The 22,623-nt window shown below is 39.8% G+C and overlaps 2 protein-coding genes and 1 long non-coding RNA gene across 3 annotated transcripts; 2 read left to right on the forward strand and 1 right to left on the reverse strand.

Annotated features, from left to right (window-relative positions):
• Positions 1-546: 546 nt before the first annotated feature.
• Positions 547-1,697, reverse strand: LOC148371496 (uncharacterized). Its single transcript, XR_015849635.1, has 2 exons — positions 1,506-1,697; positions 547-702 (listed from the first exon to the last, which is right to left on the reverse strand). It is a non-coding gene; the product is annotated as an uncharacterized LOC148371496 (long non-coding RNA).
• A 2,734-nt stretch (positions 1,698-4,431) lies between these two features.
• Positions 4,432-12,555, forward strand: tyms (thymidylate synthetase). Its single transcript, XM_088327876.1, has 6 exons — positions 4,432-4,738; positions 5,686-5,759; positions 6,693-6,867; positions 8,997-9,098; positions 10,270-10,517; positions 11,592-12,555. Exons 1-6 carry the CDS (start codon positions 4,534-4,536, stop codon positions 11,727-11,729), a joined length of 942 nt encoding a protein of 313 aa, XP_088184002.1. The 5' UTR covers positions 4,432-4,533; the 3' UTR covers positions 11,730-12,555.
• A 3,832-nt stretch (positions 12,556-16,387) lies between these two features.
• On the forward strand, positions 16,388-21,722 carry LOC148371498 (glucagon family neuropeptides-like). Its single transcript, XM_088327877.1, has 6 exons — positions 16,388-16,511; positions 17,643-17,692; positions 17,767-17,929; positions 18,514-18,666; positions 20,349-20,453; positions 21,159-21,722. Exons 3-6 carry the CDS (start codon positions 17,820-17,822, stop codon positions 21,337-21,339), a joined length of 549 nt encoding a protein of 182 aa, XP_088184003.1. The 5' UTR covers positions 16,388-16,511; positions 17,643-17,692; positions 17,767-17,819; the 3' UTR covers positions 21,340-21,722.
• The last annotated feature ends 901 nt before the right edge of the window (positions 21,723-22,623 follow it).

Below are 22,623 nucleotides of genomic sequence, written 5' to 3' on the forward strand. Positions count from 1 at the left end.
TCCTCAATTGAACTGCTCACTTCAGGCCTTATTTTTTTTTAGTTCATGTACTCAATCTGGTCCCGGGAGTTGATCACGCGGTCAGACACCAAAAGTTTAGCCAACACACATCCATGGCACAGAGGACAGATGACAGTGATATGGCATAGAAGCATACATGTCAACATGCCATTTCCCAGTTCAATTCTGCGTATATATGCTTATTGATATCGACTCGATATCAGCCTCTTTCTTTGGGTTAAGCTCTCATCTTCAAATTTGGAGTTTGGAATAGTTTAAGAACATAAATATTTTTTTTATATTACCACATGTGCGGTCCCTTCTCAAGGTTTCTTCATTTTCCTCATGTTGAGGTTTTGGAGTTTTTCCTGTCCCTCATGTTGGTTTCAGATCAGGGGATGGGGTAATAATAGTCTGAAATAATAGTCTGTGCAGCCCTTTTAGACTCTTTGTGATTGAGGGCTATACAAATAAAAATGACTTGACTTGACATATTTGAAATATTCAAAGTGAAATAAAGATTGTCCCATTCCATAAACTTGCACATGCTTTTTAACATGAAGTTTAATCAAAGGTCTAGAAATGTTCTTGTTGCATTTGTTGATGTGCTTGAATGAAAATTGACGTTCTGACGATCCGACGTTTGGCCCTTGGCTGCTTAATCTGCACAATGACGGTGTGTTGTTGTGGCTCCTCCTCAACCTATGAACAACAAATTGAAAGAAAAGACATGTATGATAATGGTAATCTAAGGTTATCATAAACTAATTCAAGAGGGTGAGGGTTTTAAATTATTCAATGATCGTGACATTTTCAACTTAAAAGTATGGATACTGGATCGGTTCATATCGATACTGCGTAGCATTCGATAGATAGATAGATAGATAGATAGATAGATAGATAGATAGATAGATAGATAGATAGATAGATAGATAGATAGATAGATAGATAGATAGATAGATAGATAGATAGATAGATAGATAGATAGATAGGTAGGTAGGTAGGTAGGTAGGTAGGTAGGTAGGTAGGTAGGTAGGTAGGTAGGTAGGTAGGTAGGTAGGTCGGTCGGCCGGCCGGCCGGACGGACGGACGGACGGGCGGGCGGGCGGGCGGGCGGGCAGGCAGGCAGGCAGGCAGGCCGGTCGATGGATGGATGGATGGATGGATGGATGGATGGATGGATGGATGGATGGATGGATGGATAGATAGATAGATAGATAGATAGATAGATAGATAGATAGATAGATAGATAGATAGATAGATAGATAGATAGATAGATAGATAGATAGATAGATAGATAGATAGATAGATAGATAGATAGATAGATAGATAGATAGATAGATAGATAGATAGATAGATAGATAGATAGATAGATAGATAGATAGATAGATAGATAGATAGATAGATAGATAGATAGATAGATAGATAGACAGACAAAGTCAATCGTATATTTAGTATCTTACTCCATACCAATTTGAAATGATATAAGTAAGCTTAATACATACCAGTTCTTCTACTGGTTTACCGACACTTTCACCACTGGGCGGTATTCCAAGTTGAAAGTCCATTTCATTAACTGATATCACGAAGAGTCTGGAGGAGCTACACTACAATTAAATGATGCAAGTCAGTCCTTTGTTCATCCTGGTGAAGGGATCCCTGGATTTCTCCATTGACGCCAGGACAATAAGTCAGCTATCTGGTTCTGGAGGAGACACAAATTTCCAGTTTGATTAGCTCCAGTTTGGCTCCGCCAATTCCGTTAACTAGAGCCAGATCTTGGACTTTTTTAAAACCGCCAATGCAGCTCCTGTATTGTGCGATATTCCGTGCCACAGGACGATTAACTCCCGGCAGAGTCATGAGTTCCTCCTCGGTTGCCGTGTTGATGTTCAAACGGTCTTGATTGACGAGAATGTTTCCAAAGTGACACGCAGCGCTATATTTGCGCTTGCAGTTGTTGAACTCAGTGGGGTCTTTGGGAATAGAGCGGTGACAACCCAAACTCCCACCCATGAGGCTAAAGCAGGTAACACGATAAAAAACAAATGAAAACAGGCTAACCAAGTGAGTTACTCGCCTGAACTCACCATGAGCAATCCGGCAACCTCTATCTTGTTTCACTGAATGTAGACAACGCCCCAGTAAACTTTGCTCCCTGACCAAAATTTGGTGAAACAGGCCAGAGGTTGTTAGCCTTTTCAAATATTGATGTTGCATCACCTGGTATCAAAGTACACATTATCTTTGTCTGTCCTCCCCAAAATAAATAGGATAACTAGAATGTCTGTGCGCAGAACCCTTTTCCCTTCTTGGAAGGCTCATTTACCTCGAGAGCGGCCTGAAAACATTGTGATCCTGGCCAAACTTTTTCTGGCCTGAGAGAGAAGAATGTCTTTCTGGCAAAAGCTCCCGAGTCAGAAACAAAAAAAATGCAGAGTCTGTTTTATGGGCAGTTTTCACATCTGGGAAAACCTACCTGACTGCCTGTAAAGATGCTGTTGATATTCAATGTCGTTCTGGCCTCGGAGATTGGAATGTCTTTCTGGAAAAAAAGGTCTGAGTAAGCAAAACCAAAAGTGTTGAGTTGACTTTTTGAGGATTTTTTTCACACATAGGTCAAACCTTCATACTGCCCGTAACACATTGTGTTAAAAATACATGTTGTTCTGGCCTGGAAAAATGGAATCTGTTTCTGGAAACACTGCTAAGTCAGCAAAACCAAAACTGCTGAGTCAGTTTTTTGGAGCATTTTCACCTCCCGAGTAACCTACCTGATTGCTTGTGAAAGATTGTGATCCTAGCCAAACTTGTTGAGATTGGGAGAGTAGAATGTCTCCCTGGGAAAAAAAGCCTAGTCAACCAAAGCAAAAGTGCAAAATTTGCTTTTTTTCAGCATTTTTTCACATCGAGGGAACGTACCTGACTACCTGTAAAAGATAATGTCATCAATGTCATTCTGGCCTTGGAGAGTGAAATGTCTATTGGGAAAATGCTGAGTCAGCAATACTAAAAGTGCTGAGTCCGTTTTTTTTGCAGCATTTTCCTCCCTAGTGTAACTTACATGATTTCTTGTAAAAGATTTTGATCCTGGCCAATCTTTTTCTGCCTCTGGAGAATAGAATGTCTTTCCGGGGAAAATGCCAAGTCATCAAAACTAAAAGTGCTAGGTAAGCATTTTTCACATATAGGGTAACCTACCTGACTACCTGTAAAAGATGGTGCTGATATTCAATGTCGTTCTCCTAGGAGAGTGGAATGTATTTCTGGGCAAGATGTTGAGTCAACAAAACTAAGAGTGTTTAGTCAGCTTTATGGGGAATTCTTCACATCTAGAGTAACCTACATGACGGCAGTTGATCCTTCACCTTCATTTTGAACTTGCCAACATGTTTCTATATTTGTCAGGTCTTGTAAGAAAAATGAAGGAAAACAACCGCGTTAAATCGCCACTCATTGATGCTATTGGATATAAGACTATAAATATACTGTATTCTCAAAAAATAATTTGAGGAGTCCGGAAGAGGAGGGAGAGTCAATGGACTATGTGAGTGGAATACGGCTCTGTGAATTTTTGAGTGAAACAGAGACAAGTATCTGTATTGATAAATTTGGGGGCGGTAACTCACAAAAGTGATATACAGTGGAACCTTGGTTTTCGAACGCTTCTCAGTTCGAACAAATCGGTTCTTGACCCAAAATTTTGAGAAATTCTTGCTTCGCTTTTCGTTCGAAAATCGGAGTTTGAACGCCGGTACGCTAGGGGTGATGCTGAGCGGCGTACGGGTGTAGATTGCCCCCACCTCTCGTGAAGAACTGTTATGACGTGCGCGCGCACTTCTTTTTGCTTTCGCTTTAGATATCTGTGAACGGAGTGTTTTAGCCCCTAATTATGCCTCCGAAAAAGGTCGGTGCAAGCAGCAAAGTTGCTAGGGGTGAAAAAAAGAAGGGTAGTGCGTACAACTATTGCATTTAAGAAAGAAATAATAGCAAAATATGAAGAAGGTGTGCAAGTTTCCGATCTTGCTATACATACAGCATGGCTTCTGCTGAGCACCACAAAGGTAAGAAATCCTATTCATAATTCTTTTCTTTATCCTTTAACCGCTCACCACTTTTTGTGGAGACCCAGGTGCTAAATGACGTGTAAAGGACCTGATTTTTTTTAGTTGTACACGTTCATGTTAGTATGAAAGATTACGCTAACGCGAACGTACGATTAGCCTGGGTTAGCTTCATGTTTACGTGCATGGTAAGCGTTCAGGGTGTTGGAACGGATTAAAATGATTTTACATTACTTTTAATGGCAAAAACGATTTTCGGTGATCGACCAAATCGGTTTTCGAACAGGGTTCTGGAACGGATTATGGTCGAGAACCGAGGTTCCACTGTATTCCAATAAGAAAAACAGAACCCGCGCCATCTTGGTTCTCGCGAGACTTTCACAATAACAAGGAAGTCCTCCTCGTTGTGCAATTGGCTACCATGTGACATTTCCATATTAAGTGATATTCTTCCCGCCCGAATTCCACAATGTCCACAATGGAACACCCAAGCGCTAAGAATATGGAGGATGACGACAAGACGAAGAAGAGCTTGCCACCGGCTTTGTTTTGCGACGAGCTTGGTTATCTCAACCAGGTGAGGTTCATTTTGGAACATGGTCGAAAGAGGGGAGACCGAACTGGGACTGGCGTCATGTCGGTCTTCGGCACACAGGCTCGCTACAACCTCCGCGGTGAGAATCCTTGGAACTAACCGGCTACAAGCCTCTTCTTGAACTCATTTCCGTCTCACTTTACATAAGTGGGGACATAAAGAATGAATATACTATTTATTATTATGTATTTAATTGAACTTGTACTAAAATACTGTAACACATGTGCCAAACTCATGGCCCGCCAAATAATCATGTGGTCCATGAGACGATGCTGAAAGAAGCACAAGAGAATAAATTAGCAACAACTAACTGTAATTATAAATACGTCCACTGGATGTCTTCAAATCAGGTGCTACCCACAAGGCACACTGTATCTGCTGACTTTTGTTAATTAACCAGAGAACGTGCTTATTTACTTACAATAAAAGTCATGGACACACTGCTTAAGTCAATATGAAAAATTGCACCTGGGTGTCTTTGCAGAAGTTAAAAGACGCTTTAGCTCTTTTCTATAATAGATATGAAATCCAAAAGCCAAGTTCCCATATTCGTGTAAACGTTTTCATTTAAAAAAATAATAGTAATGAAAGCAGAAAGGCTTTTAAATCATTAAATTAATCGTTCAACATTGTGTTTGTATGCTTTTTTTGTCACTTTCCTGTCTGCATATGTTACCCCAAGTTAAATAATTTGTAGTGGAAATATTATGTTGTTTTGCTTTCTTTATTTTTTACAAATGTACAGCTGATAAACACTACAATAGAATAAATCTTAATAAGAAAAATATACTGCAAAAAAACCTTAATAATCGTTTTATACTTTAGTCAATACCCCTGAAACATAATTTGATTGTGAGCCACCGAAAAGCCCCCCAACCGCTAACTTTTTATGTTATTCATTTACTTGTCTGGCTCCAGTGAGAATGTTTTTTCTGCCGTTATACCGCTGTTTTAAACATTATGCTATAATACTAGTACATTGTGGTGTTTGATAGCGTTAACTTGCTCTTTCCTTTTGCTTTGTAGATCAGTTTCCTTTGCTGACAACCAAGAAAGTATTTTGGAAAGGAATTCTTGAAGAGTTACTCTGGTTTATCAAGGTGGGTTTAGGTTGTTAATAAGACATTATTATTGAGGGCTGAGGTAAGCATGCCATTCTAAGATCATTACCTTTTTTTTAACTATTACTTAAAAATGCCTCACTGTTTTACACTGTTTCGTCTCCCTGTGTTAGCATCTTTAAGATACTGCATTTATTTGTGCACAACATACATTTTCTTTTACTTACAAAAGAAAACTCAGTTTGGTTGCGCGTTACGCCTAAGGTTGTATAACATGGTACTTTTTTGTGCAACTATCGATCAATTGAAAAATATCACCGACCACAATCACAAAACATTCGATGCAATGGGAATAGAACCTGGGTCGCAATGTGAGTGCCAAATCCTTACACCTACACCACTAGTGATACGGATGACGTATAAAAAGGTATTTAACGGTACCAGAGACGAATGTTGGAGAAAACCGTAAGTCGTCCCTAAAGATATAAAGAAACGCAAGAATCACGACGGAGGAATCAACTCTTTGTTGTATCTGATGATGAATCAGACTTTGTAGGATATCAAATAAGTACATTGTAAATGTCATTTTGGTATTGTGTTCATGTTGATTTTAGTCATAGTCGTATGTATTCAACAACGTTTGTCACTTGCAATGCTTAGTTTGAGCTGAGAAAAAGTGAATCTAAATCTTACACTGATATTTTATATGAAAAAAAATCTGAGGTTCACGTTATGTATTTAACAAATTTCAAATTAGAAAGAAAACAATGCATTGCGGCTGGGTTTGAAAATTGGGCATACCTTTGCACTATATTGTAGGTCATTTTCTGGAATAGGACTGTGTTAACACAATGATCATGAAATGGATCTGTGCATCTTCACAGGGCAACCAAATACCAAAGCCACAAAAAGTCAAATACGTCCTCATGAATTAATGCCAACCGTGGGATACTTGATGTTTTGTGTTGGTAGGGATCAACAAATTCCAAGGAGCTATCAGAGAAAGGCGTGAAAATTTGGGATGCTAACGGCTCTCGCAGCTTCCTGGACAAGTGTGGCTTCACGGTACGGGAGGAAGGTGACCTGGGACCTGTTTACGGCTTCCAGTGGCGACACTTTGGAGCAGACTACACCGACATGCATGCTGGTACTGCGCAAGTGGCTTCTACATTTTTACCTCATACTGTATGACCAGTGTAAGCTGCCTTGTTAAAAACACTAGACTAGTTACTCCATTTAAAAAGTAATTGAGTTACCCCCCAGATGATTGATACCAAAAAGTAGCAGTTTCTTTCAGAGTAACATATCTAGTTACCTTATTGACTTGCATAGAAGCCGGCGTATTAAAACTGCCCCAAAATAGCCAAATAATAAAATAAATTGAAGAAAATGTCTACACTTACCTGGGGAAGCAGTAAACTCTTCATATTTTGTCTGCTTGTGCAATCTTGAGAGCTTGCAAACAAACACTTAGCTGAGACACTCCATGTCCATTTTATCTTTTTGGTTCAAACCACTGAGGAAAAATGGAAATTCTCCATTTCTTAGTACTGTCCAAGACGCTTTCTTTTTTTCTTTTTTGCAAAAATAATTTTAGAAATAAAAAGAAATTCCGCCTACTTATACCATAAATTCTGTGCTCACGTTTGCCACGTTGATATCCTGTTGGTTTGTTGTTCCTGTACAAGCCACACACCCCTCTGCACACGCTGCCTACCATTCGCTACCGGTGACACAAAACCAACTACCGTATTTTCCGCACTATAAGGCGCACCGGGTTATAGGGCGCACCCCCAAAAAATAGTTTTTGGTCCTATATTTTCCATACATAGGGCGCACCAGATTATAAGGCGCTACAATGGGAACGTCGACAAAACAGTCAGATAGTTCAGTCAAACTTATTACCCCCTTAACATTCCGAAAGCTTGCAAAGAAGCAAATACGTGTCTCAGACATGTACGGAAACAGTGTCTGTACTATGTCACTCAAATGCATCGTTCCAAATATCATTCGGAAGGTTAAAGTCTTGGGATTCAAGAAATGCCAACCATTCCTTAGTTTCTATTATATTTTTCGCCCGCAACTTTACTGTGCATATGACAATAAACACTTGGAATTGAGTTTAATTCACTCAACTCATCACAGAAACATCAAGATTGTTCTAAAACAAGATCCCGGGAAAATATAAAGCCGCATAGCTCACCTAAGTTCTCACGTTCAATTATGATAGGCAACCATGGTCTTCTTACAACCGTGAGTGTAAAATCCAGGAGTGTAAAATATTTACAAATACAGAGTAGTAAAAAGTGTTTTCTCTATGCCGTGGTGCAACCGAACTGTGATTCACATTCATCTTTTTCTGCCAATTGCAGGCTTTGTTTCGCCCCTTTAGCCTATGCGAGCCTGTAAATGATAAAAAGGATCCGCCCCCTTTACCTCCAAATAACTTTAACCAATAGTGATCGATTCAAATGATGATTGACACATTGGCTGGGAAATGAAACGCCGGCATATGTATCCTAGCATACATCGCGGACCACATCGCATACGAGGAAAAATCTAGTCGGCTGATGCTTGCCTTCGTTACGAGACCTTGCGACTTAATATTGATCCATATATAAGGCGCACTGTATTATAAGGTGCATGGTCAGCTTTTGAAAAAAATAAAAGCTTTTAGGTGCGCCTTATAGTGCGGAAAATACGGTATACGCATATAAGCTTACTCCATGATTTTATTTTTATGGTTGCGAACTCTTCTTAGATGAGAGTATATATGGGAGGAAGAATATCTCGATGAGGAGAAATTAGCGGCTTCGCACTCTGTGCTTGAAACAGCCCCACCATAACTGTATTCAGTTTTAATTTTTAGGTAAATGTAAATGCCACCCTTCAGAGGACATTGCTGGCGGATTCAGGGTTCTATGGACATCAAAGATGCAGGAATATTCAGCAATCAGAGGAAATGTACAATTTGATCAGCATTTGATAAGTAGAGGATAAGGCAGTAATGCACTATTAAGTACATGTAGTAACAAAGGTTGGGTTCCAAATTGTATTGATTATGCGGTACAGTACTTGGTACCGAGAAACCTATTTGTGTTCCAGGAACGTGTTCTTTTGTAACGTGTTAGTCTCAGCATTCCATATGACCCAGAATAGTTGCAAGCTTCAGCTCAGCTTCCATTCAAACGAATAGGAGTTTGCAAAATGTAATTGTAAAATATTTAGCAATTTTTTGACACTCTGAATGGGCTTTGTGTGTTTCTCCGCACTCAGATTATACAGGGCAAGGCGTGGACCAGCTACAGAAAGTCATTGACACAATTAAGAAGCATCCAGAAGACAGACGCATCATTTTGTGCGCGTGGAACCCAAAAGGTGGGGACCTTTACTCTCTTTTCTTGTCAATAGGGCTAAAATGACTCTACGTAAACACATTTTCACCCAAAAGCAAATAATACAGTGCATTTTGATAACTTTTATTATTTATTATTTTAAAATATATCTTTAAATTCTTCATTGTTAGCCACCATCAAAATATGAGCTCGTATGGTGGATTTGACGTTTCTCTATTCCAATTCGGAACTTTAGAAACTTGAGATTAGCTTTTGATCAACGGTTAAACATTTTCAGCAAATAGCTGTTTCGGAGCCATGTCTTTCATGCGTTCGCAAAGGCCCGTTTCTGCCCTACATTGTTGCCCACGGTTCATACATGATTCAAATTGAATCTTTTCTTCCGGCGCCGTCACGAATGGCAGCCACTCCAGCAGCTCCCGTGTTATTTTCGATTGTTCTCGATTGTTCTCAGCTCAGGGATGCTGCTGGAAATGTGAATTTCCCTTCGGGGATGAACAAAGTATCTATCTATCTATCTATCTATCTATCTATAAGAAAACCAATCTGCATCACGCTAGGCAGGGGCCTGCAGTTGAAAATATGTCCACTGGATGTCGCCGCCACTCTCAAAATAAACCCAACGACTGTAGCTGTACTAGCTGACTACCATTTGAGGAAACAAACCACCCAGATGTTGTTTGACTTAAAATAAAATGTGGTTTTTAAGGTATTACGATCACACTCACCTGGATATTAAAGCTTGTGTAACTTCATATTGATCAATACTATACTGTATTTACTTGGATCGGTTTGATGTAAAACTTTCGCCCACATCCAATGGATTATAAAGAAATAACCTACCATGAGTTATGTTTTTTTGAATTTAATAATTTTTCTGTAAATGTGATCTAAAGACGTTTTTTTATATTGAAATATACGGAAAAAGACGCCGATGTGAGATCTTAAGCCCAGGCACGAGCACAACCTATATTTTAGCCCGGGTCAGGCTTAAAATGTCAATCATTACGTTTAGTTCGGGCCTTTTTTATTTCTATTATTCCCCCTGCATTGTACTTTATTCTAACAGTTGAATTACGGAACTTTTGGCTTCTTAAAAATAAAGTTCTACGTTCAGCATTTTGAATTGTGCTTATATATTATGTTCCTATTTGTCTTTGCTCTTACTCTCCGCCTTTCCATTTTGTAACCAGACTTGCCTCAAATGGCGCTGCCCCCATGCCACACCCTGTGCCAGTTTTACGTGTGTGATGGTGAACTTTCGTGCCAGCTGTACCAACGTTCGGGAGACATGGGCCTGGGCGTGCCCTTCAACATTGCCAGCTACGCCCTCCTCACTTACATGATTGCGCATGTGACCCAACTGCAACCTGGCGACTTTGTGCACACTTTGGGCGACGCGCACGTCTACCTCAACCACTCGGAACCCTTGAAAGTGCAGGTGTGCATCGTCTCGGAAACGTAGTCTTGATTTGCAACTTTAGTAGACACTCAAAAAGGGCGAGACAATGTCAATGGCTTTTGAACTTGCACGGAGGACTAGGACAGGTGCTTTCCGATAAGGTAATTCCCCATCTGTCCTAAAGCCCTTCTTTGAGACCTTTTTTTTTTTAGTAAATCTTCAAGGTTACGAAAACAGACCATCATTAAAGAGTGCGGTTATCAAAGAATCACAATGATGCAAAAGTCTAAACAACGAACAATACAGACGCTGCCCTACTTGCGAACATTCGTAAGTTGAATTTCTTCGTAATTTTCTTCAGTGCTATATTTTGTATGTTTAAGGTTTATATAAGTATGTTTAAGGCTTGTATAAGTAACTTGTATTGTTTTGTACTAAAAAAATAAACATTTCATTAAATAATATGTTCTATAAAGATAATGTTAAGTTTAACTTACTTTTGGAAGATGGGCTTCAAGAGTTAGGGTACTTCCTCCTCCGTGGTAAAAGTGTGCGAAAAAAAGCGTTCTGACCATTTTCTCAACCGCTTCAAGCTTTCTTATTCCACTTTCGTTTCAAAAGAAATGGCTCGCCTCTTCTTTACACTTCACACCAACCATATTGAATGCATGCACGAGATATTAAACAATAAAAATGTCAATGTTCTTAGCGCGCTGGAGACAGTATACTATGTTTACATACGAACTAGGAAGAGGTAGCAGATTTTTTTTACTTCTGGGTGGATGCTGGGTGACCTCTCACCGCTCCACACGCCGGTAGTGGCGTAAAGAAGCTCTACAGTAATGTTCTGTACTCGGAAAAGGTGCACGCAATACAAAAGTTAACTTACAGCAATGTCCGCATATTTTTCGGCATCCCGAAAAAAAAAATTCTTATCTACTGTTCTAGGTAAGTCAATTGGTCGTAAGTAGGGGAGCGTCTGTAGTGAGTCCAAAAAAAGACCGGCATCCCAAGAAATCCCCTTCGGACTTGTCCAATAGTAGAAACGGAACAAATTTATCACTTAACCATCTGGCACAAACGTCAAATGTGTTGCTCTATCTTTATTGGCAGCTGCAGCGGGAGATCCGCCCCTTCCCCAAAATGAAGATCAAGAGAAAAGTGGAGCTCATCGATGATTTCTGTGCCGACGACTTTGAGATTGTGGACTATGACCCTCACCCGCCAATCAAGATGGAAATGGCTGTGTGAGACCTATTGCTCTTCCACGTCATATTAGGCTCACAAAAAACGAGTAGAATTTTGTGCATGTCTACGCACCGCCCGGGTTAAATTTTCATAACGAGGACCTTAAACTATAGACCTTGCATTCGTTATGTAATTTCAGTTGACTTTGAGAACGAGGCAACTGACAAAATATTTTTGTTGATTAACTCCAAAGACTCGATAATCTGTATTGATTTTAAAATTAATTGGCATAATACATCTTTTTTTATAGCGGGGGTCTCCAACTTGCGTATCAAAATAATGTACATTTTTAAAAAATAGAATGCTTTTAGTTGATCCACCTTGCTCTTTTTATATATGGTGATCAGGAAATTTAAGACCACCCCACAGGTTTGTAAGATTTTCGCTCCTGTTTTTAATTAATGTATTCCACTTAATGTCAATTTGTACACAGCTACAAAACATTTCTCTACCCAATTAATTATCGACCATGTTGCAAAAGTAAGTACTGTAGACCCAAGAAAAAAGGATGTTAACTTTTAATTTCATGTCTAGCAGACATGGTGTTGACCATCAAGGTAGTGGAGGACGCTCAATACACTAGATGCAGTTATTGTTTTAAGGAAGGCCTTTATTTATTGCATTGGTGACCTTTAGAGAAATTTGAGTTGGTGTTTGTCCTTGATATTATCATTTTATCCTAAGGGTAAAACAAATGCAGAAAAATGTCAAAATTCTTGAAGTGGGAATAGGAAATTTTAAAAGGGGTTGGACTTTTATATGCCGAGCACTGTTAATGCTGAATGTGGTATGCATTTTCTTTTCATATGTAATAAATTATTTTTTTTAAACTATTTTATATTTTGCATTTTCTATCCCTTTTCAAATAGAATCTTCATTTTTTATTTTTGTTTTTGCTGTAGTGTATATTTTCTTATTATACTGTTGCATATATATTACATTGGATGTTACATATAAGCACCGACTTTTCATAGTTTCGCTTTCTAAATATTTTTTTTTAATGGATTTCTCATTCCACTGACTGACTTAAGATGGTAAGTGTTTTTTTTTATCTTGATGAGCAAAAAGGGCAGAACCGATATCAACTCGAGTCCCCAATGTTTTGGCAATGCGCTGCACCTTTATTCTCAGGTCGCTTGAGGACGCTGTTTCCACACATCAGAAGTAAGTGTCACGCTCACAGTAAACAATTGTATGCTAGAAGGGCTGCACGTGAAAGCAGCACAGCTTGTATGGTTGGTTGGCTTAAGCACACGGGTGGTAGGGGCACTGTTTCCTGCGGTGTGTCTTGGGCAAGTACATCCCTCTTTAGGCCAACGTATGTTTCCACCTGGTCTCGAACCAGGGACCTTTTGCGTGTTGGAATGTGCTCACCACTGCACTACAGAAACGTATAGTTTTTCAAAAAAGTAACAGGACTCTATTTGACAGTCATGTCGAATCATAAAGTAAAAACAAGTCACTCACCTTAAAGCCCAGGCACAACAACTTCCCAGGCAGGGCTATCACCGCCCTAAACAACCACACAAAACAGCTAACATTTTTTGCGACTTATTTGGGGATTTTCTTTTTGTTGTAGCTGCTAAATGTCGCACGAAACTGAAAATATATACCTTGTGCATTTTTGGGGTGCTTTTAAATGTTATTGCACCTCGTTTTATCGCACTATTATTATGATGCACTGATAATTATCCGCGAAGATTCCACTGTCATTACAACTTACCACTATGCTGTAAATATTTTTATCTGCCTTTTATCCTGATAGTCATTTTTTCTTTTTCTTTATGACTTGTTCATTCTAGGGTGCCATGTCCCAATCTTGTTGCATACAATCTTTCACAACGTAAAACCAATTGTATTTATTGATAGAGCAGGAGGAGCTGGAAAGACTCCCGTTGAAACTCTGCACCGGTGTTGTGCCCTTTTCCGACTCCTATGCAAATTCCTCCCCCCCTCCGATTTTAAATGAAAAAAAAACAACAATTTGTTTACACCGCGGGATCCAATGCAACCAGGGTTTCATTCACAATAAAAAAGACATTACATACGGATATTATAGTAAATCAAATAAACATTATTTGTGTACAATTAGTTGTGATTGCGGAAATCATAGCGTACAGTGACGTTGGTGACTTTTCCATCCGCGTTAACAAACGCATTTTGTAAAATACGATCGCGCTTTATTGTTTAAATAAATGCGTTATATAGACTAGGATCTCCCAATTATTATAATTAGCTCGCTTTATTGTTTTAATAAGAGTTTTATATAGAATACGATCAGGGGGGGAGGAATTTGCATAGGAGTCGGAAAAGGGCACAACACCGGCAGCCAGTGTACGGTGATAAATGGCGTCTATTAAATGGAACTGTTTCCAGTTCTTTGGCACTTTTCCTGTTCGGTCATCGTGATCTCAAATGACACCAGAGTCACTCTTCATTCTTTTTAAAACGTTTTTCTCTTCATTGAACCCACAGGAAACGTGCCCCCTCATTTATTCAGCTATCATATGTCAATGGTCCACAACCTTTTCTGTACCACAGACAGTTTCTTTGTCCGACAATATTTTCAGGGACCTGCCAAAGGGCGCCATTAAATATGTTTGTAGTTTTAAAAATAATAATAATAGCGATAAGAACTATTATAACCTTTTTTTTTATTAGCAACATCAATAATAATGATTATGATGAGCATAGATCCACTGTGGGGTTATCTGGAACATTTGGATGTCTTTGTAGAATCACACCAAAGCCACATTACATTATTCAAATTGCCTATCCTGATAAGGATAAGGGGAAAACACGCAAACTCATGCTAACAGCAACACACTCTGGTCCCGATTGTCATGTTTCGTGCAAAACGTCTGTTTGATCCGCATGCAGACTCACCAAATGAAGCAACCCTGCTCAAAGCTTGTTGGTTTTATGTGGTCTCAGTTCTGTGTCCTGGATTTAGGGATTCGTGCATCCTCCAACTTTGATTTTTCATCTTGGCAAGTTTGTTTACGTTCTAGCATGACATAGTTGACCATTCTTTAGCTGATTGGCCGTATGTGAAAAAGTTAGGTTTGATTCATCCTTCACTAAGTTGAGTGTATGTTGGGTGGACAGGAATCATTGTTTCACCAACTTGTGCGAACCACACTGATTTGAATTCAACGGTGGCCACCTCAAAGCCCCGCTTCAAGTTAAGTCCAAAATATAATTGTGTTAGTAAAATAACAATGGTTGGTTGGATCCCTTAACCACTAGAGTTCCTGTGGTGTGTCTTGGGAAAGTACAGTCTGGTGGCGCCCATCCCTCTCTAGGCTAACATATTTTATCTTTCTTTCTGTGTGGCCTGGTACTGGTAACAAGGCTTTGGGGTTTAAATAAGGGTTTTAAACTTATTTTATGGGTCCTAAATAGGATTGGAGCTAGGGTTAGAAACTAAGGTTTAAGCTCCTTTTTAAGTTATAAAACTGAATTTAGGGTTCTGAAATAGTGTTGGGGCTAGGGTTTACAGCTAGTTAGGTGTAGGTTTAGGGTTAGGTACTAGGGTTTGAGTCCTATTTTAGGGTTCTAAATTGACATTTCCAGAATACGTTCAGAACTAGGGTTACTGTTTTAAACAGGGTTAGCCAAGGGTTACAGCTAGAGTTAGATGTAGAGCCAGAGTTTGGGCTGCAAGTTAGGGTTCTAAATTGATTTTAGGGTTCCAAAATAAGGTTGGGACTTGAAACTAAGGTGATCTGCATTTATAAAGCGCTTTTCAAGTCAATGACTTCCCAAAGCGCTTTACAGTGTGCTTCACATTTCCCAATAGCGGCCTTGTATTGCAGCCATGTAAGATGCTAACCTGCTTATTGGGGGTATTAGGGGTTCAGTGTCTTACCCAAGGACACTTCGACATGTAACACAGACAAGCCAGGATTCGAACTGGGATCCCTTGATCCCAAGATGAGCGCTCTACCTCCTGAGCTACTGCCGCCCAAAGGTTTATGCTCCTGTCATTTTGATCCGCGCTGGATTTGAAAGTCTTTAAAAAGTGCTTGAAAATGGCCATAAAAACTTATAGGAACCCTGCAATCACTGGATTAAGTTAGCTGTACAGCATTTGGAACTTTGTTTCTCTCTGCCACTATCCTGGCTTGTGTCATTATTGCAGCCTCTGTCTGCTCATTCATGATGTGCGTGCAAGCATGTGCATTTCTTAGACGTGCTCAAATAAACTTATTTTTAAAATCTTTTTTGCAATTTGGGTCCGTGTTTGGGCTGTATTTGAAGCTCGCATTTTCTTACTTTCACCATTTTCATGATACACCGACAGAAATAAAAAAAAAATAAACTGTGGGGATTAGCGTGATGTCACTCTCCAGAACTCACTCCAGCCTTTATTTCTCAAGCCTAATCTGTCTCGCCCCAAACAGCTCAGCTATAGGTAAAATAAAAGAAGATGGGCACAGTAAAAAATAAAGTATACCAGCACTTTGTACTCAGTTGGTAACAGTTAATAAAGCAAATATTCCACTTTCCACTTTTTAAGAACACCTCAAACGACGCAACCCATCTTTTAATAAAGGGAGTTCAAACAAATCAAGGCGTGTCCTGCTCAGAAGGATGGATGCTTCCACACGCACTCCTCCCCACTCTTATCACCCCTATAAAAGCAGCCAGAATCCAGGGCAGAAAGCGAGACACTCATCTTGAAATTGCCCAAGAAGTTGTCTGTGCTGCTTACGTTCAAAGGAGGACACAAATACATAGCAGACGAGAGAAAAGGAAGAGGAAGGAGAGCATCTTCCGCAGGTAAGTACAAGACACGCACTTGCTTTTGCAATGACAATGATCATTTGTCAATTTAAAAAAACCTCAAGATCAAAATGAATTTGTATAGTACTTCTACTACTTTCAAACAATACAATGCAACTCAAAGAGATGTATAAAAACATTCCATGTACTGTAGGTGACACCCGGCCCCTTTCTCCCACCCAAATGCACAGAGAATAGAAAAGGACATTTGCAAAGCAAAGACTAACCATGTGAGGAAAAGGAAACAAAGGAGGCTCATTCACACTGATATGGATGGTTTAATATAGACATACTTTCCACTTTAATTTTTAAAAAATGTTTTGCGAATTATTTCGTTGTTTTCCGTGATAGTTTTTTTTTAGGTGTTTATAGTCTCTTAACTCGGTGTTTCCCAAAGCTTTTTTGAGACAAGGCACATTCTTTTCCAGGCACACCCCAAAAAAACAAAAATATTTCTAAATGTATCCACAGCACAAGTTTGTTTGCTTTTTAAAGGTTAAGCTGACCACACGTTTGAAAGTTTTTCTAGTCATTTCTGACCGTCGTGTCCAGGGTGGTAGTATTGATGTTTCATTTCGGTCAAATTTGTGTTTTTTTTAATTTTATAATAAAAAGACTAAAACATTACTGAAAATGAGCCAGCGTTATCTGCCGTTCTACCTTTTTAAAGTGAAATACAAAAACAATGGAAATCATAAAAATGATGTGCGTGTCTTTGTTCTATTTGCTGCGCAAGCTTAAGTACCTTCTTGAAACAAAAAAAGTTATTACCGTACATACTTTTCCCCGTACTTTCAAATTACCAGACATTTCATAGATAAAAACAAAAAAGTATAGTAATCCCTCTACTTTCAAATTAACAGACATTTAAAAGATAAAAACAAAAAAGTACAGTAATCTTCTGCCACTTAAAACTGGATGAATAATACAGTTATATGAGGAATCACTGAAAGAAAGCGGAAATAGTGAGAAACATGTGCTTTTTTTGCAAAAATAAAATTGGGCCATTTCCTGCGGCACACTGGTTGAAAAAACAAGATTTTAACCTATTGAAGTGTAGGATTTTCAGTTTGATAAATTGTGGCTTAATGTGTTTCCCCAGAATGGACTTTTCTTTTTTGCTTGCAGGGTTGCAGAGGTGTGCCTATCTTCCCAAGCCATTTTCCTCTTCAAGCGATGTAACAAATCCCATTTGTATTTTCATATTGGAGTTGGCCCATGCAACAAATTTTATTCTCCGTCCCCATCACAGGCAAAGTTGAGTCTTCACAGGAATTACATCACGTTTGCTTTTGAAGAAGCAAAATGTGGAGCAAAGCTGCCCTGGGCTTGCTTATCTGCAGCATCTTCTTGCGTCCCGGCGATGGAACCAGCGGCGCATCGTACCTGCACGGCTTCACCTTTTCACATCTTGTGTACGTACACACATGACAAACATTTTCTTTTTCAACAAAAACCAAACCGCTGAAAGGAAAATAACTTGCTGATTTTTTAACACCAGCTACAGTCACATGGAATGTGAACAGGGTGTTAAGGCGGTGACTTTGATTTCAAGTCTGCGTTAGGTTTAGGGTTGATCATGAGCAGGACATGCTCGTTGTGTGCCCTCCTGAAGTCGACGACAATCTCCTTGGTCTTCTCCACATTCAGATGGAGATTGTTGTCTTTACACCACCAACCACCAAGAGCTTGAACCTAGTGGGCCAGCCTCTTGCCTCCTGTAGATTGTCTTGTTGTCGCCATTGTAGATGAGACCCAACACAGTTGTGTCGTCCGCAAATTAATGAAGAAGTTGAAGCTGGATGTTGGGATGCAATCCTGGGTCAGGGGAGTGAAGAGGAGGGGGCTCAGCACGCAACCCTGGGGGCCCCCGTGTCCATTATGATGGTGCCGGAGGTTGCTGCCGACATTAAAATAATAAGTGAACTCCCCCTTTTTTTGAATGCTATTCTTAGATTTAAAGCATTTTCTATGTGTTTTTTATTCCAAATGGTGGCAGAAATGAGAGTGAGTTTTACGGCGGGGACGGGGAGCGCTTGCTGCTGTCTCTCGATGATGACAAGCATCATCTGCTGCTGAGAACTGCGCCAACGGGAACACAAGAGCGCCATCGTGACATCTACTCCACAAACTATCCCACGTCTGACAAAAAGTAAGTACCGCCATCATTCAGCAACAAAGATGCAAATCGAAATATATTTCCATTTATATATATATATATATATATATATATATATATATATTAGACCTAAGATTTATGGCCCGAACCCGAACCCGAGGCAATTTCGGGCCGGGTCGGGCCTGAAATGTCAGTCATACGGTCGGGTCGGGTCGGGTCCGGTCCTGCTTTTTTTTTTTTTTTTTTTTTTTTTTAAATTAATTAATAATTATAAATATATGTTCATTAAAAATATATACTTAAACTATGTATGGATACTAGACCAAGGAATACTTGTTATAAAATAAATAATTTGGATAAAACGGAGAAGGAGCTGTAATTGCTTTTAACGGAGCCAGAGCATGCTCTGTGCACGTACAAATCATAGCGTACATTGACGTTGGTGACATTTTCATCCGCGTTAAAAAACGCAATTTGCAGAATAAAATCACGCTTTATTGTTTAAATAAACGCGTTATATAGACTAGGATCTCCCAATTATTATAATTAGCTCGCTTTATTGTTTTAATAAGCGTTTTATATAGAATACGATCAGGGGGGGGGGAATTTGCATAGGAGTCGGAAAACACGTCAACACCCCCTCAATGAAAGTGCTGCGCTAAAATCTTAAGGACGTACTACTACTGCTGCTGTGGATTATGGCCCAATGATCAAGTCGTCAAAATGACGGACGCCCTTAAATGTTTTCGCTACCTCAAAAAAAAAAAACCGTCAATGACAGATTGTCGCTTAATGTAACATCTGCAGTGCAGACACAGAAATATAAAAGATGTAAATGTTTATACAGTTTTATTTAACTTAGGCCTAGATGTTGTAACAAAAGGCAGAGTTTAATTTGTTATCATAAATCACCCCTCCTTATAAATAAAATATGTAATTTCGGGCCCCTTTCGGGCCGGGCCAGCAAATCCAGTTAATTAGTCGGGCTCGGTCCGGGTCGGGTTTAATACCCCTCGGGCCTGCGTCGGGCTCGGGTGCTTTTTTTTGGCCCGATCTTACCTCTAATATATATATATATATATATATATATATATATATATATATATATATATACCTGTATATGTATATGATGTTTATTTTCAGCACATATGTTCCTCTCAGCCTGATGTTTGTTATTGTGATCCCAATCATGTGAACAGGCCTTTTGTTACAGTTTACTGAGAGAATGACGAGATGCTTTAAAGAAAATTGTGGGATGTGAAATACCAAAACATTCAAGGTGTTTTTTTTGTGGAATTCAACCAGGAGAAATATTGTAGAAAAATAGAGGAATACATGGAAACGGTTCTTTCTGACACCAAGTCCCAAAAAGTTATAACAAGTCTATTGTTTAAAAGAGAACTCCCCACAGTTGAGCAATTCTCTGGTGTGCACTGTGGAGGAATTGTTTCCAATAGAGAGGATGACATTTTCGATTAGAATACAGGATACCCAATTCAGGTGGATGGGGGCAGTCTGTCAGACACCAAAATTAGGAAATCTGAAAAGCATTGTTCTAGTTCCTAAACATGCTGTGCAAAATGGACCTATGTACGGACGAATTCAAATCTAAGAAAGGTATATTCTTTTCTATTCTATTCTCTGGATCAGGCAAACTGTTTCCAATGGCATTGAAGGTGTGAGTTTATTGATGGCTTGTTTTTTGCATCATGCAGGACGCGGCGGCACGCTGACGCCATGTTCACCAAAGCTTACAGGAACGCTTTGGGGCAATTGTCGGCCAGGAAGTATCTGCATTCTCTCATGGCCAAGCGCCTCGGGTAAGTGCAACACTAGACCAGCTTTATCAATTTACTGGATCCCTGTATTCTCATTTGAATGCATCCGAATGTCAAAACGTAATTAGAATTATATACTGTACACCTCAGTCAGAAGAAAAGGTGGGGCTATAGGGGGGCTATACTTCTTTTGGCAATCTGAATGAGTAGCAATAGTATAAGTAAAGGTAACATAATAATACAAGCAGCAGGTGTGTGCAAGTTGATATGCAGAGATAGTTATTCTTTTTAGTCATAAGTGTCCATGAGTGTTCATTTCTCCTTAGCGGGTATGAAGAGAGTTAATTTGTCTCGCTGGCTAGTTGGAGAAGCTGTCCGAGAGCCTGTAGTGTGGGAGCAGAGGCTTCAGTATCTTTCCAGAGGGTAGGAGGCTGAATAGACGGTGTGCAGGATGGGTTAGGTCATTGGCAATAAAGATGGCTTTGCGGGTGAGGCAGGTGATACACCAAATATTCTCTCTGCTGTTCTCACGATGTGTTGTAGGGCTTTTCTGTTGCAGACAGTATAGCTCCCGCCCCACAAAGTAATGCAGCTGGACCTTAGAGTGAATAAATCACTGATTATCAAACACATTTACATGGCCTTATGTAGCCAGAATGTCGGCAGTATTCTGAAACTCTGTAATCTCCGCATGTAATGGTATTGAATTTTTGTTTGCCTTTGTCTATCTTGGATGGTTGGGCACAGGAACGCAAAGGACGAGAACGGCGATCAGATGTCGAAGCGGCATTCGGACGGCGTCTTTACAGACAGCTACAGTCGCTACCGCAAACAAGTGGCGGTCAAGAAGTACCTGGCGGCCGTGCTCGGCAAAAGCTACAAACAGAAAGTCTGCCAAAACCAAGCACGGAGGCCGGCTTACTTGTAGCCACATGTCCAGCCACGCATTTTTCTCCTTTAAGTTATTTCTTTAGCTATGTAGAAAGCACAAAATTCAACGCAATTTGATGTCCGACTTGCAAAGCACCAGGATTATGCCCACTTCCAATTAGTCGCTGCTGATGGTGCCACAGTTATCTGCATTGTCCACAAAAGACTTGAGGAAGTCCACTTAAGAGACAGAATATGTGGTCTCTAGGGACTTTAAAACATTGAATATTTGGCCACTTGGACCGGGAAGACTTTGAGACTTTTATTTTATTTTTTTGGGATGGAGACCCTACTACGATTGGAGTCATTTAAGTCCTTTTTTCTTTTGCAAGTGGGCTTAACATCTTCAACTACTGTCAAGTGCCAATCTTGTGTTTTATGTGTGGGGGTTGGGGAAATACGGTTAAAGGGAATAAAGGAAGCCAAAGATCTTGGGTTTCTGTGTGTGTATATGTGACTACATAAAATGTACTGCCGCTTGAAGAAAAAAACCTTCATCCAGTCCTGAATTTCAGAAGTTGAGCACCATCCACTGAGAGTAGACCTGAATGTGCAAAAGTTACACTTAATAATTGGTCTGTTTCAAACCACAATTTTCTTACCTGCTTCATGGGTAATTGACGTCCTTCTGGGGATCCCTGCTGGCCAGGTGACCCTGAGCAATTGCCTGGTTTGGCTAATGGGATGGCCACATCCCTGACAACACATGATTGTTAACCAATAGGAGGACACTACCCTTGTCCTAATTTGTACCTACAGAACAGCATGCAATAATCAACAGATGAAAATAAGTCAGACACCTCAGCTGCACTCTGGTAAAACATGGACTTGAAAGAAAAATTGTGGTGCTTTGGCAGCAATATTTCCTCCTCCTCGATGTTTGATACTTTGGAGCTATGTGCAGAGCTAGTAACAAATCAACACCAGATACACACTCAATCCTACTACTGCCTCTTCCCCTCAATTTCACTCCTTACTTTAGCAAAGCATGTTCACAATGAGGTGAAGACAGACAAAACCGTCTGCAAAGCATAGGACAACGTGAGGGACACAACCCCATTTTCACCAAGTCAGATGGGGAGAGCCCTAGCTTCTCTCTAGCCACACCCCTTCTGCATTACTTACCAGCAGGAAGCAACCATGGAAGGGAATAAACAAATATTTAATCTCTCTTGTGGTTATCCCCTGCGTTGACGCTGTTCCCAAGAAACAGCTAGCCAACAAAATGGTGAGTAAGCAACTCATTTGACGATCTTTGTAAAGATGTAGCAATAGTGTCACA

The sequence above is a fragment of the Urocampus carinirostris genome, chromosome 2, assembly GCF_059441175.1.
Source record: "Urocampus carinirostris isolate Australia breed hairy pipefish chromosome 2, RoL_Ucar_1.0, whole genome shotgun sequence".
Classification (NCBI taxonomy): domain Eukaryota; kingdom Metazoa; phylum Chordata; class Actinopteri; order Syngnathiformes; family Syngnathidae; genus Urocampus; species Urocampus carinirostris.

Excerpts from the sequence above, each read along its gene's own strand:
- tyms (XM_088327876.1), top strand. The coding sequence starts at position 4,534 with ATGTCCACAATGGAACACCCAAGCGCTAAGAATATGGAGGATGACGAC. Across the intron at positions 5,760-6,692 it reads AGTTACTCTGGTTTATCAAG|GGATCAACAAATTCCAAGGA; the intron begins GTGGGTTTAGGT and ends TTGTGTTGGTAG. Across the intron at positions 6,868-8,996 it reads CTACACCGACATGCATGCTG|ATTATACAGGGCAAGGCGTG; the intron begins GTACTGCGCAAG and ends CTCCGCACTCAG.
- LOC148371498 (XM_088327877.1), top strand. The coding sequence starts at position 17,820 with ATGTGGAGCAAAGCTGCCCTGGGCTTGCTTATCTGCAGCATCTTCTTG. Across the intron at positions 17,930-18,513 it reads TTCACCTTTTCACATCTTGT|AAATGAGAGTGAGTTTTACG; the intron begins GTACGTACACAC and ends AAATGGTGGCAG. Across the intron at positions 20,454-21,158 it reads CTCATGGCCAAGCGCCTCGG|GAACGCAAAGGACGAGAACG; the intron begins GTAAGTGCAACA and ends GGTTGGGCACAG.